We start from the raw sequence: 17,559 nt of genomic DNA on the forward strand, positions 1-17,559 counted from the left end.
TGACTATACGGATTATCGGTGGTTTTGGAGAGATACCTTGACACTCTCTGGGAACTCCTCAGGGGCGCGGTGAAGAAGGACATGTCCTTTACTTGGTATGTTTAAATAAATGCAGTTTGCAGCCGCGTCATCTGGGACGGTCAGTTTATCATACCGGTGATCACTCATCTGCTGCATGGTCTACAAAAACCAAACATTTTAACACAATCAGAAACCGCATATTTCTTCTGCCTCATGTAGGAATCTAAATACAATACGACATTGGTCTGGGTGAAAAATATACTTTATTTTTGTTAATGGCTTTCTGTAAATAGTAGTCCCTCTGTTCTTAGCTGCAATTTACCTTGCTACTGCATATAAAAATAATTTTAACATGTCACTCTATCCTACACAAGAGTGTAATAGAAACTAAACTAACAAAATAGCTAGCACTTTATGTGAAATGGCCGAGACGCGACATCAGAATAAGTGAGGTATTACTTTGTGACCTTTATTCACCCAGTTGTGCGGTTTTCAGGTTTAGAACTTCAGAAGTGGTTTTTGCCATTTCTAAGCTTTGCCTCCATCTAGCGGCCAGTCTTTTTTAGTACCACTTGAATAAAAAGTATTTCCTGTATAAATATAAATTCATGTTTCATAAACACAGGTAGGCAATTTTTATTTTAAATCTTGCTTCCCTTGCATATTTTATTTTTGTTACCCTTAGGACCAGTTTGTAGCCACATTTCCATTGGAACAGGAAGCACAGTAGCCGATATGGAGGGGTTTGATGTTCCTTGTGATTTCCAGAGTGGGTAGAATGGCAATTAACCATATTTCGGTTTACCCATGCAGTACGATATCACTCTATCACTAGAAATGTTACATACAACGCTGTGTCAGCTGCACTGGGACCCTGTCTGCAATCCTCTTTGTGAATAGTTACAAAGTATTAGATCTATTGTAAATAGTTACAAAGTATTGGATCTATAGTAAATAGTTACAAAGTATTGGATCAGTTGTAAATAGTTACAAAGTATTGGATCAGTTGTAAATAGTTACAAAGTATTGGATCAGTTGTAAATAGTTACAAAGTATTGGATCAGTTGTAAATAGTTACAAAGTATTGGATCAGTTGTAAATAGTTACAAAGTATTGGATCTTTTGTAAATAGTTACAAAGTATTGGATCAGTTGTAAATAGTTACAAAGTATTGGATCAGTTGTAAATAGTTACAAAGTATTGGATCTTTTGTAAATAGTTACAAAGTATTGGATCAGTTGTAAATAGTTACAAAGTATTGGATCAGTTGTAAATAGTTACAAAGTATTGGATCAGTTGTAAATAGTTACAAAGTATTGGATCAGTTGTAAATAGTTACAAAGTATTGGATCAGTTGTAAATAGTTACAAAGTATTGGATCAGTTGTAAATAGTTACAAAGTATTGGATCAGTTGTAAATAGTTACAAAGTATTGGATCAGTTGTAAATAGTTACAAAGTATTAGATTTATTGTAAATAGTTACAAAGTATTGGATCAGTTGTAAATAGTTACAAAGTATTGGATCAGTTGTAAATAGTTACAAAGTATTGGATCAGTTGTAAATAGTTACAAAGTATTGGATCAGTTGTAAATAGTTACAAAGTATTGGATCAGTTGTAAATAGTTACAAAGTATTGGATCAGTTGTAAATAGTTACAAAGTATTGGATCAGTTGTAAATAGTTACAAAGTATTGGATCAGTTGTAAATAGTTTCAAAGTATTGGATCAGTTGTAAATAGTTACAAAGTATTGGATTTATAGTAAATAGTTACAAAGTATTGGATCAGTTGTAAATAGTTACAATTAAAAATAATAGATATACCTTAAGGTCAGTTCCATTTTGTGAATGTGATTTCGACCTAGACAATACATTTACAACGAGTAGCCATTTAGCTCCAGAAAGTATGAGTAAGTGAGCATGTGAGCCGGTTTACTGAACAAGTATCACCTATTTGTGACCTCAACTCCCAATTTAGAACTGTGCTCCATATAGCTAGTTCAAGGGTGGATCCGGGGGGGAACCAGGGCAAGTTTCCCCCCTACCCTCTGAGAAGTAATAGCGGAGATGGCCATGAGCAGACAGTGGACAGCAAGGGATCTCTGCACAGCCAGGTAGGAGGAATCCAGAGAACCTGCCACAGTCAATATGTTTTGGTTGCTCTGCTAACCCCAGAGCATTGTTGGGGTTACCAGAGCAACATTTGGAAAACCTTGCAGGTGCCATTCGGAAGAGGCATTCTGCACCCGATAAGGGGGCAGGCAAATGGAATATCCCGCCGGGCCACAAGAGATCAGGATTTCCCCTCTCCCTGGACCAAGGTAAGCCTTTTTACTTTCCCCTTATCACCACCGCACCACACTGCATCCCCTCTGCCCACACCACAGCCCTTTGTCCACACCACAGCTACTATCCCCCAGATTGCAGCACCTCTGCGCACACTACAGTCCCTGTCCCCCTCCCACCCCCACCCATTGCACAGCGAAGAACTTGTGTGTACCAATGAGATTGCCTGTCAGGAAGCTCAGTTGTACATGTGAGTATACTTGCATTTTCCCTTAAAGTACCAACATGTTAAATTATATATATATATATTAAAACTGATTTTCTCACCCCTCCTGGGTGGCATGTTTATTCCTCATTCTAAGGTCCTCTACCAGAGGCCTGGGAGTTTTGAGGGTTCTGCGCAGTATCTTTGCTGTTCCTAGAACTGCACTCTTCTGGACAGTGATCTCAGATGTCCCACCTGGAATCTGTTGAAGCCACTCCCCCAAATTGGGAGTCACAGCCCCGAGTGCTCCTATCACAAATGGGACTACTACTGCCTTCACTTTCCACATCCTTTCTAGCTCTTCTTTCAGTCCTTGGTATTTGTCCACCTTCTCATGTTCCTTCTTCCTGATGTTATTGCCACATCCAACATGACTACAGTCTTTCGTTCCTTGTCTACCACCACGATGTCGGGTTAGTTGGCCAGCACTTGCTTGTCTGTCTGGATCTTGAAGTCCCACAGGATCTTAGCCCTGTCATTCTCAACTACCCTCAACTACCCTTGGTGGTATCTCCCATCTGGACTTAGGCAAGTCCAATCTATATTCTGTGCAGATGTTTCGGTACACAATCCCAGCAACATGGTTTTGTCTCTCTCCGTGCATGCTGTTCCTGCTTACATCTTGCATCCGGCTACTAGGTGCTGTACTGTCTCAGAGGTCTTTTTGCACAGTCTGCACCTTGGGTCTTGCCTGGCGTGGTAGACTCCAGCTTCTATTGATCTGGTGCTGAGTGCCTGCTCCTGTGCTGCTAGGATTAGCCTCAGTGCTGTCTTTCAGTCCTGCCTTTTCCAATCACTGGTAGGATTTTGTCATGTCAGCCACATCCACTATCTGCCGGTGGTACACCCCATGTAGAGGTTTGTCTTGCCAAGGAACCTCCTCTTTTTCTGCATCCTCAAACTGTGGAAGTCTCAGACATTCTCTGGGTTTCATCCAGGACTGTGGCCTTGACACTCATCAGGCCCCGACCTCCTTCCTTCCGGTATGTGTACAGTCTCTGGGTGCTGGATTTCGGTGGAATCCTCCATTCATAGTGAGTATTTTCATGGTCTTGACATCCATGTTGACCAGTTCTTCTCTTGGCCAGGTTATTGTTCCAGCTGGGTACCTGATGACCGGTAGGGCATATGGGTTGATGGCTTGGATCTTGTTCTTGCCATTGAGCTGGGACTTCAGGACCTGTCTGACTCTTTGAAGGTACTTGGATTTTGCTACCCTCCTTGGTTCTTCCTCATGGTTGCCATGTGTTTGTGGCACCCCCAGGTACTTGTAGCTGTTCTATACATCTTCTATTTGGCCTTCTGGAACTTCAACTCCTTCTGTCCTGATCATCTTCCCTCTTGCTATCATCCGCCCGCACTTCTCTAGCTCGAAATAACATTCCAATGTACTTACTGTATATCCTAATTCCTAGCTAAGTTGTCAAACTGTCCTATAACGATCTAAAACTATTATGAGGTTGGAAAATAAAGTATTTTGGGTGTGAAGCTTGCAGTATTTAAAGATCGATAACCGTGGATGTATTTACTCTGACCATATGCTTTGCTTCATTGCGCGGTTTTAACTGCTCGTCAAGAGTGTGTTCTAGCAGACTGACAACAAACAAGTGTTCGAAGCCAGAACACATTCTGATTCTGTCAATCTGCCAAATTAAAGCTTCCTCATTAAACATACATCCTGGCAACGATTACAGATGTCATCATAAAATTTAACTTGGGAAACTAATTGATGCAGAACCTTAGAGAAAACTTGTTCTCCTGTCCAAGAAAACACAATGCATTAACCCACAGAAACTGCACTCTGGCAATGAAATAGTTACCTTCAAGGCTTTCTGAGCCCCTTCACTGGAGCCAATCACAATGAGGTTTGGTCCGGCCATGCTACAGAAACTCTTCAAATGAAGTGTGTCACACACAGGAACTGTGGACACAGCGTAATCCTACGCAAAAAAAAAATAAAAAATTGATTAATACCGTTAATTGGTAATTAAAAGAGGAATGGGCAATGGTAATCTCTTCTAGCTGACCAGTTGCACAGTGGCAATAAGGCAGGATGGGGGCATTTGGGCAATTAATATGCACCGCACACACCTTGCTGTGCCACATAGCGTGATACCATGTGTACCGGTATATTGCAGGTGTAACTCAATGAGGATCTGATTCATTCCAATCACATTACAAATTTGAAAAAATATGCTAAGTTTGTTACTATTTTAAAGTTGGACAGACTAACCTTGAAGGTATCTGCTAGAATCTCTGCCCCTCTCTGATTGGTCCTTTTCGACAAACCCACAAAGAACTCCTTTCCTGGAAAAAGCAACAATAAAAAAAAAATGAGACATTTCGGGGCTTCCGCCAATAACAAGAGACTATAGCTGTAGCGATTTTACATATTGCAGTATTTGTAGTAAAGGAAGTGCCTATACCATGGACATTGGTTAATATAGAGCAGGACGTGTCAAATAAACAGAACTCTGCGGATCTCGTGGTTTTCAATGGATTTACTGACCAATAACAAGGAGAATAAAGAAAGCACAGTGTAGGTACCTGTAAACAGCACGTCGCCCCCATCCAGGGTTGCATTTTCATCAGTCATCTCAACAACATTTAGCTGAAGGTCTTGAAGAGCCTTTTTCACGGCTTCAACCTGGACAGAAAATGCCTGCTGTTAGAAACACACTCTCCATCCTGCCAGGAATGTCTTGATTTAGTCTCCTGATAATTAAACTGATGGATCACCCAACTCTATTAGATACTGGAAGTGCCTCCTCCCCTCTAAAGTTTATTTTACAGATAATACATTAAAAATATACAAAACTTAATTGTATGCCGATGACCTGATTCTGACCCTAACCGACCCTGTCGAATTATTGGACACCTTAATAGAAGAAGTGAATAGTTACAGTTCAATTTCAAACTATAAAATACATTTAAATAAATCAACCTTCCTAGCTATTAACATCTCAAGGGCCAGTAGACTCGGTATAAAGGAACAACATAATTTTAACTGGGCTAAAAACCAACTATCACATTTGGGAATAATAATCACTGATGACTCGGCAGACACTATGCAAACGAATTTTTAGATCAACTCATGATTCTTTAAAAAAAAAAATGGAGTCAGATCTGTTCGCACTTTGGCTTTTGCATAAGCCCACACAATACCTTTTGTGCAACATTTATGTACCTGTCAATTCTGTCAATCGTAAAATAAAGAATTTAAAAAAATAAAAATAAAAAATGGAGTCAGATCGAACTATCATGGTGGGGAAGAATTAATCTGGTCAATTCGTATCTACTCCACAAATGGTCCTACCTCTTTCGCATGATCCCACTATGAATCCCCCAACCATGGCTGGATATGATACAGCGTGATATAGTCAACTTCATATGGAAGGGAAAAAGACCAAGAGTTAACAAAAAATTATTGATGCAAAAGAGTAGGAATGGGGGTATAAATTTTCCAAACGTGAATATCGCCTATCTCGCCAATATGGTGTTCCATATTTATAAGACGCAACTCTTAAGTTCTGAGGAAGAGGTGTGGTATCAATTAGAAATGGAGATGTCCGAAGCGGAAAACCTGTACCAATTGATCTTGGTGACCAAAAGGGACAAAAGAGAGTTAAGAAAGCGTGCTCTTTAAATAATTGTTTGAAATCAATCTTGTCAGAATGGGACAGGCTGAGAAATAGCAGCGGTATTGGTAATAAAATACTAGGAAACTTTAACTTCACAGTTATAAAGACAAGGATGAGGGATATAGATATGAATTCATGGACAGGAAAATGCATTAATTATATTAACCAGATAATCGTAGAGGATAGGATCAAGCCTTTTGAGGCGTTAACACAAGAATTTTCTTTACCTCAGAAGGAGTGGTTTAATTATCTAAGGATTAGGGGTTTTATCAAGCAATATTTGCTAGCTCGACCCACAGAGGGTTTAGAAAAATTGGTCGCACTATTAAAAAATGGAAAAGTGGGGGCGGAGCTAAGCCACGGAGCTGAATGGCCGCATGCTGTCTGAGCTCCGCACAAAACAGCCATTTACACCATATTTCCAGCGTCCAAACTCTGCACAACGACCACCAAATAGCAGTGCTGGCTGTGGCAGACGAGATGGGGCGAAAAACTAAAAAGTCCAAACCGGACAGGCCACGGCAAAACCCTAGCATCGGAGATCTCTGGAGACAGGCCCGGATTGCGGGGAGCCCAAACATGGCGGTCCTCAACGACGACAGCTCCGACATGTCCGATGATTTTACAACTGGAACGGAGGTAGAGCCCCCACCCGCACCAAAGACCCATCTCTCCACTCCCCCGCGACCCGACTCACCCCCGGTCACCATAGGGTTCAACACGCTATCCAGGCGGATATGGCGAAAATATGCACTGACCTGCAGAGCCTGACTGGCCGCAGGGATCCTTGCACACCAGCACGCACACCAAGCAACTACAGCAACTGGTTACTGATCTGCAACACCAGAATCTTAAATTTGAGCACCAATTTGCAGTCCTGGAGGACCAGAGGCACAGCCAAAACATTAAGATCCGAGGGATCGCGGAGGAGATACCGGTGGAAGAATTACCTCATTTCATAAGACGGCTACTCACGACCCTACTTACAACCAAACAGGCTAAGCAGATAACCCCAGAAGGGATGTTCCGATGTTCCGACTCCCAAGGCCTACCACAGCCCCTACCACACAACCTAGGGACCTACTGGTACGGCTTCCGAACAGTAGAGATAAAACAGCAGTGCTGAGCGCAACACGAAACCGTTCTCCCTCCCTAGAATCAGTCGCCCTCATTTTACTCAGACCTCTCACGGTCCACAATGGCCTGGCGCCGTTCCCTCCAGCCCTACACGGCACTCCTCCGCACGCAGAACATCGCGTACAAGTGGAGGGGCTCGCGCGCATTACAACTCTCACACGGAGACTCCCGGTACACTATCCAAGATATGCAGGGCGTGAGAGACCTACTTCCCACACTGGGCCTCAGACAGGACTCCATACCAGTGACGGGACAACTCACCATACCCGCTACACCCGGGATCAGGGACCCAGCAACGACTCTACCATTTGTCCCCCGACGGCTTGAATCACAGAAAGGCACAGCAGCCGCAACCTGACGGGACTTTGATGGCTAATAAGACCGCTTCTCGTTCTTCACGGGTCTCCAGGCCCAAAGACTTGCCCCGAGGGCATACACTGAGGAACTCTAAAAGCACAATAGTTTTCAGTGCAAAAGTGGTTTCCTTATATTTTATTTTCTATCGTTATTATTTTTATTTTAGACACATTATATTGACACAGGCTATACTTCATTTTTAAAGCCTGAGGGAACGGTGTCCCGATGCAGCAGTCATACCCACAACCACATATCTGCCCGACAGAAACAGGGCCATTGAGAGAACTCTACTTTCATGTCCCGCAGTAACACTAAGCTTCGACAAGACACAATAGCAAGATAAGTCCACACTCTAGTCCTACGCTAACTTATCCTCTAATTCACGACCGCAGCTAGTGAATATCTACGTTTATATTCTCACTTAAATATAAAAATGTGCTGACTTACTATAGCCATGTAACTGTCATATGTTAATTGTTTATGTTGTGCTTGATACAGCTATCGTGGCGTTTCAAGCCTGTTTGTCACTCTTTGCACGTGAAAAAAAAAAAAAAGAAAAAAAAAAAAATGGAAAAGTGGCTCAAATAGCTTCCAAAGCAAGAAGTGCACTTTTAAAAATTGGAGCACCATCCATTAATGTAAACGTTCAGAAGTGGGAGAAAGAGCTTAACATCAAGATCTCTAAGACAGAATGGGACCAAGTGTTAATACAAACTGGTAAAATTTATTCATTGTTTGAGTATTCTGGAGGTACTTTTTAAATTGATGAATCGATGGTACCTGGTCCCCACAAGAATGGCTAAAATGTACACCTCCAGCCCCTCAATCTGTTGGAGATGCAAAAAAATGGATGGGACCTTTGTGCATACGTGGTGGGAGTGTGGAAAAGTGAAAAGGTTGTGGTATATGGCCTTTGAGGTATTAGAGTATATGACAGAGAGAGGTATTCCCAGAGGTCCATATAATGGCCTGTTTCACCTCAATTTACAATCATTTAATTTTAAAGACAGATTTATATATGTGCATTTTGTGGCGGCAGTAAAAATAATAATAGCAAGGAGTTGGAAGAGTTCAGAAAACTTTGTGCAGGCCCAACTGTATTCACAAGTCCGCTACCAACTAACAATGGAGGCCTTAGGGTACCAGACAACAAAAATCAGGGACACTAGCAAGTGTTGGGAAAAAAGAATGGAGAGTTTAGCTATTTAACTGCCCTGAACGAGGCAGTCTCTTTTTCTGTTTATTTCATCATATCATTAACATCTAACGGGGAGTAATATAACCGAGGGTGCACTGTAACCCCCAAGGAGGATTGAGCAACGCATTATGTGATGTTTTGTAGTACATGGTACAATGCTGCTAATGTTAAGTTTGAATTGTCACTTATCTGTTTAAAAAGCAGAAAGAGTAGGTTTATGCAATATATAGAGATGAATAATATAGATTTTTGTACATTATATTTGGATTCAAGAAAGAGGTGACTATGTAAGGTTCTAGTCTGAATAGTAGCATATGGTATTATGTTGTTTATGTCAAGTTTGAGGGATCACATATCTGTTCAATAAGCAGAACGAGTCGGATTATTTATTGTATAAATATGTATAATATTAGTTATTGTATGTGATATTTAGTATCATGTAAGCGGTGACTCTCAATGTAATTGTAAATCTTTTTTTTTATATGTTGAATTAAAAATAAAATATATATATAAAAAAAAATTAAATATCCAAAACTTAGCTTTCCAACAGTCCCAATGCCATTGGGATAGCCCTCATTTTAGGGTCCTGTACAAACTTTGTTCTCTGGTGTCCAGGGAACCGCCCTCAGGCAGTACAGCGTGTGCGCATCAGATGCGCTTTAGGACGCAGAGAGAGCTACAGCCGTGTCACCTGAACGGACTTCCGTATTGGTGGCCATCCAAAAAAGTGGTTAGTCAGTCTAACGTGCCCAGTAGGTGTGCCAAGCCACAAGTTTCTACACTAGCGTTGCCTCCTTTATGCCCTGCCCACCTGTATGGGGAGATCTTTTTGGCTTTTAGTTTGTCAACGGTGAAGGGCAGTCCACGATAACCATTTATAGATCAGTCATCGCAGCAGGAATGTCATGGAAACATCTGATAAAAGGTAAAATAATGATTGAGATTTACACATGGTCTGTACTGGAGTCCAGCGATACATAGGATTAACCTTTCAAACAAACCTCAGGTACAACATTAATGTAAACTAATAGAATTTTTAAAGTCCCAGTCGTAGACATCAATGAAAATCTTCACTGTTCCCAATAGGAGACACAATTCAGTCGTGTCTCTTTTATTATATATATTGTGCCACAACCCAGTATAATTCTCCTTGTTGATGAAAATACAGGCATTCACTTAATCAGCCAAAGCAAACAGCTTCATTAGACAGCAAATTCCACAGCATATTATTATTAATAACTTCCTGAAACCCAGCCTGAAGCAGCCGCGTTATGTGCCACCAATGACGTTAGTCGCACCTTGAGAATGTCAGACCTGCTTGTCCAAGTCTAGTGTCTGTCCTAGGGCTGTATGTGACATATAAATTGTACTTTGTCAAAACACCGCAGTAAATCTTACATATCCTTTTATTGAGGGCATCAGAAAACAAGAATTTCTGTACGTATATGCGGGCATGTAAGAAGTGTAAAGCACATTTTTAACCAATGATAACCCCAATATTGTCCTCCGACCTCCAACCCTAATAAAGACAAAGGGACATTTCCCCATTAACCCCTTCCCTACCAAACACTTTGTTTGAAAATGATTAGCATAGCATTCATTCCAGTCAAGGGATGCAGAGCCGGCACATATCCAATTTGTGTACAGATTGCTTTTTAGACAAACGTAAAAAAGTCAATTTACATCATTGCTATTTCTATGTGATCACCCTTCATAGAACTTTCGGGAAATGAAAAGCGTTAAAAAGTATACAGTGCCCTTTATCTTGCAGTATTTCACACAGGTCTGAAATGTTCGTATAGAAGCAGACATTTTATTTTTCTGACTTATGGCAGATGTCCCAAAAAATGGTCAAATACCGTAACGTAACGTGTAAAGCCCCTGTCTGGCACAGCTTACTGAAAATGGTAACAGAATGTAATTTAAGTATAATGTCCACATACCTTAAAGACAGTTAAAGCGGCACTAATAGAATCTTTATGGAAAACTAATCTGACTGTGTAGGAAATTCACTGAATTCGAACCCAAGCAAGAGAAATACAGACACAGTAGGGACTACTTTCTCCTCCGCCTGACTTTCTCAGACTCAGCTAGTGAAGGCTGCAGGGAATTGGCTGTACAGAGGCGCGAGAGTACAGCAGTGATGTCAGAGTTGGATCAAGATGGATGTGCCTGCAAACCCAAACCTATATCTCACCTTTACCTAGCCGCCAGTCCCCCAGCGGCAAGGTCACCCAGGCAGTGATAGTGCCGCTTTAAATCATATTTCTATAAAAAAAAAACAAAAAAACAATATATATATAAATATTTACAACTGCTATAGCAATCTGTATCAATCTCTGAACAGCTAATGTAATGGTAACAATAAAATGCTAGAGTCCATTCATTTCCTCACACTCCCTGACTGGGCTGTTTGGAAGCTTATGTGCATGTAGTGGTTTTGGTGTATAGACCACGTTCCTGCAGTTTCACTACTCAATTCTCTGCCATAAAGGAGCTGAAGTGGCATTATTTATTGGGTTTTCCTTGTATATTGAGTCTAAATACTGTAGTTTATGCAGATGGCAGAGATAGGAGAGGTTTGTGCGCTGAGCTAATAATATTTGCTCCAAATAAAATATTTGACTGCCCAATGGCTTGTTTTATCCTGTGGGTTTTAATGGAATATATGCTTGGACTGGACTGCTTTGTTCTTTCCTACTTGCAATTGGACTTTTTGAAATATGGCAAAAACCTGATGAGATAGCCTTTATTTTATCCCCTCTTTGTCACTGCTGAACCGTTTTCCAGTTTTGTAAGATGGGATTGTTCAAGAATTGCCCTTTAGAGATCACTAAGCTCAGAGCAGCCATGTGTAGCTTTCAGGTTTCAGTGTGCCAGAACCAGTAGAGATTTATTTATTTAATGGCTGGACGAAGTAAGAATTTCTGTAACATTGCATTCCTAATTCGGAACGGCAATGACACGTACAAACTCGCTGAGAAAGTAGCTTACCGATTTGCAATGACAAAATGATTGTTACACATTACACGGAGAAGCAATTACTACTGAATTGACACAGTCAGCCAGCCAAGAGCATGTTATCGCAGGATGCGAGATCCCTGCAGAGCGTGCTCGGCGCTGACCACATGCCACGGCTCCTGTTTTCCACTGAAAACTATTTAAAATTCATGAAGCTTGTTGAAGGCTTGACTGTCACATTCTGATCATTCCACATGTTATGGGAACTAGAAAGGGAAGGGAACCTCAGCCAAGTTCATTATTGCAGCTCAATAGAAGTAGCAATGCCATTAAACTGCTAATAAAGCAGGCCGCACATTCATGGCGCGCATTTTAAACAGCAAGCTGCGTGGAAATGTCTAAAAGATTTGGTTAAAGGAAGCTCAGCCGTTCCATCAAAACACAAGACAAAGGCCTGACCTAAATGGCACAAAGACAAATGTCATAGTAACACTGTGTCTGAGAAAGGCACCGCGTGATTAGCGCCAACATGGGGAGGGTCACATTGAAAGATCCTCATCCAGGAAGGACAAAAGTGGAACTGATGGACAATTGTCAGCAACCAGCGCTGAACAGACAAGTGACCAATGCAACCAGGATTTCCTTAATGCTTGCCCTCTCCTCACAGACCATCACTGTGAATAAACAGCAACACAGGGTTACTCTATGAAAGAAAGGTTTTCACAAATGCCAAGTGCAATTTACCGATGGCAAGAGAACGAGGATTTGAAGGAGAGTCCAATATTATTATTTAGATTATATAAGCAGCAAGTGTTTAGGTCAAGGGGTGTCAGACAGCCAACTCCCATTACACAACCTACAATGCATATATTATATAACTTGCTCCCATCACACACAGCCTACATCCCACAGTGCTCCCATCACACAGCCTACATCGCACAGTGCTCCCATCACACACAGCCTACATCGCACAGTGCTCCCATCACACACAGCCTACATCGCACAGTGCTCCCATCACACACAGCCTACATCGCACAGTGCTCCCATCACACACAGCCTACATCGCACAGTGCTCCCATCACACACAGCCTACATCGCACAGTGCTCCCATCACACACAGCCTACATCGCACAGTGCTCCCATCACACACAGCCTACATCCCGCAGTGCTCCCATCACACACAGCTTACATCCCACAGTGCTCCCATCACACACAGCCTACATCCCACAGTGCTCCCATCACACACAGCCTACATCGCACAGTACTCCCATCACACACAGCCTACATCCCACAGAGCTCCCATCACAAACAGCCTACATCCCACAGTGCTCCCATCACACACAGCCTACATCGCACAGTACTCCCATCACACACAGCCTACATCCCACAGTGCTCCCATCACACACAGCCTACATCGCACAGTGCTCCCATCACACACAGCCTACATCGCACAGTGCTCCCATCACACACAGCCTACATCGCACAGTGCTCCCATGACACACAGCCTACATCCCACAGTACTCCCATGACACACAGCCTACATCCCACAGTACTCCCATGACACACAGCCTACATCCCACAGTACTCCCATGACACACAGCCTACATCCCACAGTACTCCCATCACACACAGCCTACATCGCACAGTGCTACCATCACACACAGCCTACATCGCAGTGCTCCCATCACACACAGCCTACATCGCACAGTGCTCCCATCACACACAGCCTACATCGCACAGTGCTCCCATCACACACAGCCTACATCCCACAGTGCTCCCATCACACAGCCTACATCCCACAGTGCTCCCATCACACACAGCCTACATCCAAAAGTGCTCCCATCCCACACAGCCTACATCCCACAGTGCTCCCATCACACACAGCCTACATCCCACAGTGCTCCCATCGCACACAGCCTACATCCCACACAGCCTACATCGCACAGAGCTCCCATCACACACAGCCTACATCGCACAGAGCTCCCATCACACACAGCCTACATCGCACATTGCTCCCATCACACACAGCCTACATCGCACAGTGCTCCCATCACACACAGCCTACATCGCACAGTGCTCCCATCACACACAGCCTACATCGCACAGTGCTCCCATCACACACAGCCTACATCGCACAGTGCTCCCATCACACACAGCCTACATCGCACAGTGCTCCCATCACACAGCCTACATCGCACAGTGCTCCCATCACACACAGCCTACATCGCACAGTGCTCCCATCACACACAGCCTACATCCCACAGTGCTCCCATCACACACAGCCTACATCGCACAGAGCTCCCATCACACACAGCCTACATCCCACAGAGCTTCCATCACACAGCCTACATCCCACAGTGCTCCCATCACACAGCCTACATCGCACAGTGCTCCCATCACACACAGCCTACATCCCACAGTGCTCCCATCACACACAGCCTACATCCCACAGTGCTCCCATCACACACAGCCTACATCCCACAGTGCTCACATCACACACAGCCTACATCCCACAGTGCTCCCATCACACACAGCCTACATCCCACAGTGCTCCTATCACACACAGCCTACATCCCACAGTGCTCCCATCACACACAGCCTACATCCCACAGTGCTCCCATCACACACAGCCTACATCGCACAGTGCTCCCATCACACACAGCCTACATCCCACAGTGCTCCCATCACACACAGCCTACATCGCACAGTGCTCCCATCACACACAGCCTACATCGCACAGTGCTCCCATCACACACAGCCTACATCGCACAGTGCTACCATCACACACAGCCTACATCGCACAGTGCTCCCATCACACCCAGCCTACATCGCGCAGTGCTCCCATCACACACAGCCTACATCCCACAGTGCTCCCATCACACACAGCCTACATCCCACAGTGCTCCCATCACACACAGCCTACATCCCACAGTGCTCCCATCACACACAGCCTACATCCCACAGTGCTCCCATCACACACAGCCTACATCCCACAGTGCTCCCATCACACACAGCCTACATCCCACAGTGCTCCCATCACACACAGCCTACATCCCACAGTGCTCCCATCACACACAGCCTACATCCCACAGTGCTCCCATCACACACAGCCTACATCCCACAGTGCTCCCATCACACACAGCCTACATCCCACAGTGCTCCCATCACACACAGCCTACATCCCACAGTGCTCCCATCACACACAGCCTACATCCCACAGTGCTCCCATCACACACAGCCTACATCGCACAGTGCTCCCATCACACACAGCCTACACCCCACTGTGCTCCCATCACACACAGCCTACATCGCACAGTGCTCCCATCACACACAGCCTACATCCCACAGTACTCCCATCACACCCAGCCTACATCGCACAGTGCTCCCATCTCACACACAGCCTACATCTCACATTGCTCCCATCACACCCAGCCTACATCGCACAGTGCTCCCATCACACACAGCCTACATCGCACAGTGCTCCCATCACACACAGCCTACATCCCACAGTGTTCCCATCACACACAGCCTACATCCCACAGAGCTCCCATCACACACAGCCTACATCCCACAGAGCTCCCATCACACACAGCCTACATCCCACAGTGCTCCCATCACACACAGCCTACATCGCACAGTGCTCCCATCACACACAGCCTACATCCCACAGTGCTCCCATCACACACAGCCTACATCCCACAGTGCTCCCATCACACACAGCCTACATCCCACAGTGCTCCCATCACACACAGCCTACATCCCACAGTGCTCCCATCACACACAGCCTACATCCCACAGTGCTCCCATCACACACAGCCTACATACCACAGTGCTCCCATCACACACAGCCTACATCCCACAGTGCTCCCATCACACACAGCCTACATCGCACAGTGCTCCCATCACACACAGCCTACACCCCACTGTGCTCCCATCACACACAGCCTACATCGCACAGTGCTCCCATCACACACAGCCTACATCCCACAGTACTCCCATCACACACAGCCTACATCGCACAGTGCTCCCATCTCACACACAGCCTACATCTCACATTGCTCCCATCACACCCAGCCTACATCGCACAGTGCTCCCATCACACACAGCCTACATCGCACAGTGCTCCCATCACACACAGCCTACATCCCACAGTGCTCCCATGACACACAGCCTACATCGCACAGTGCTCCCATCACACACAGCCTACATCCCACAGAGCTCCCATCACACACAGCCTACATCCCACAGAGGTCCCATCACACACAGCCTACATCCCACAGAGCTCCCATCACACACAGCCTACATCCCACAGAGCTCCCATCACACAGCCTACATCCCACAGTGCTCCCATCACACAGCCTACATCGCACAGTGCTCCCATCACACACAGCTCCCATCACAAACAGCCTACATCGCACAGAGCTCCCATCACACACAGCCTACATCGCACAGAGCTCCCATCACACACAGCCTACATCGCACAGTGCTCCCATCACACACAGCCTACATCCCACAGTGCTCCCATCACACACAGCCTACATCCCACAGTGCTCCCATCACACACAGCCTACATCCCACAGTGCTACCATCACACACAGCCTACATCGCACAGTGCTACCATCACACACAGCCTACATCCCACAGTGCTCCCATCACACACAGCCTACATCGCACAGTGCTCCCATCACACACAGCCTACATCCCACAGTGCTCCCATCACACACTGCCTACATCCCACAGTACTCCCATGACACACAGCGTACATCGCACAGTGCTCCCATCACACACAGCCTACATCGCACAGTGCTCCCATCACACACAGCCTACATCCCACAGTACTCCCATGACACACAGCCTACATCCCACAGTACTCCCATGACACACAGCCTACATCCCACAGTACTCCCATGACACACAGCCTACATCCCACAGTGCTCCCATCACACACAGCCTACATCGCACAGTGCTACCATCACACACAGCCTACATCGCACAGTGCTACCATCACACACAGCCTACATCGCACAGTGCTCCCATCACACACAGCCTACATCCCACAGTGCTCCCATCACACACAGCCTACATCCCACAGTGCTCCCATCACACACAGCCTACATCCCACAGAGCTCCCATCACACACAGCCTACATCCCACAGAGCTTCCATCACACAGCCTACATCGCAGTGCTCCCATCACACACAGCCTACATCGCACAGTGCTTCCATCACACACAGCCTACATCGCACAGTGCTCCCATCACACACAGCCTACATCCCACAGTGCTCCCATCACACACAGCCTACATCCCACAGTGCTCCCATCACACACAGCCTACATCGCACAGTGCTCCCATCACACACAGCCTACATCCCACAGAGCTCCCATCACACACAGCCTACATCCCACAGAGCTCCCATCACACACAGCCTACATCCCACAGTGCTCCCATCACACACAGCCTACATCCCACAGTGCTCCCATCACACACAGCTTAGATCACACTGTGCTCCCATCACACACAGCCTACATCCCACAGTGCTCCCATCACACACAGCCTACATCCCACAGTGCCCCCATCACACACAGCCTACATCGCACAGAGCTCCCATCACACACAGCCTACATCCCACAGTGCTCCCATCACACACAGCCTACATCCCACAGTGCTCCCATCACACACAGCCTACATCGCA

At 45.2% G+C, this 17,559-nt stretch overlaps 1 protein-coding gene across 4 annotated transcripts in view; it reads right to left on the reverse strand.

The window, feature by feature from the left end:
* The window catches only part of DDAH1 (dimethylarginine dimethylaminohydrolase 1), a 171,941-nt gene that overhangs the window by 1,208 nt on the left and 153,174 nt on the right, over positions 1-17,559 (reverse strand). For all 4 annotated transcript variants that reach the window (XR_010084069.1, XM_063427619.1, XM_063427620.1 and 1 more), the window contains exons 2-5: positions 5,120-5,219; positions 4,806-4,879; positions 4,393-4,512; positions 37-180 (exon numbers count right to left, since the gene is read on the reverse strand). Coding sequence is in view for 3 of the 4 variants with exons in the window: in XM_063427619.1 (XP_063283689.1) it covers positions 37-180; positions 4,393-4,512; positions 4,806-4,879; positions 5,120-5,219 (438 nt within the window). In the remaining variant the exon portion in view is untranslated. The remainder of the gene's footprint in view (positions 1-36; positions 181-4,392; positions 4,513-4,805; positions 4,880-5,119; positions 5,220-17,559) is intronic.

The sequence above is a fragment of the Pelobates fuscus genome, chromosome 7 (assembly GCF_036172605.1).
Source record: "Pelobates fuscus isolate aPelFus1 chromosome 7, aPelFus1.pri, whole genome shotgun sequence".
NCBI classification, from domain to species: Eukaryota; Metazoa; Chordata; class Amphibia; order Anura; family Pelobatidae; genus Pelobates; species Pelobates fuscus.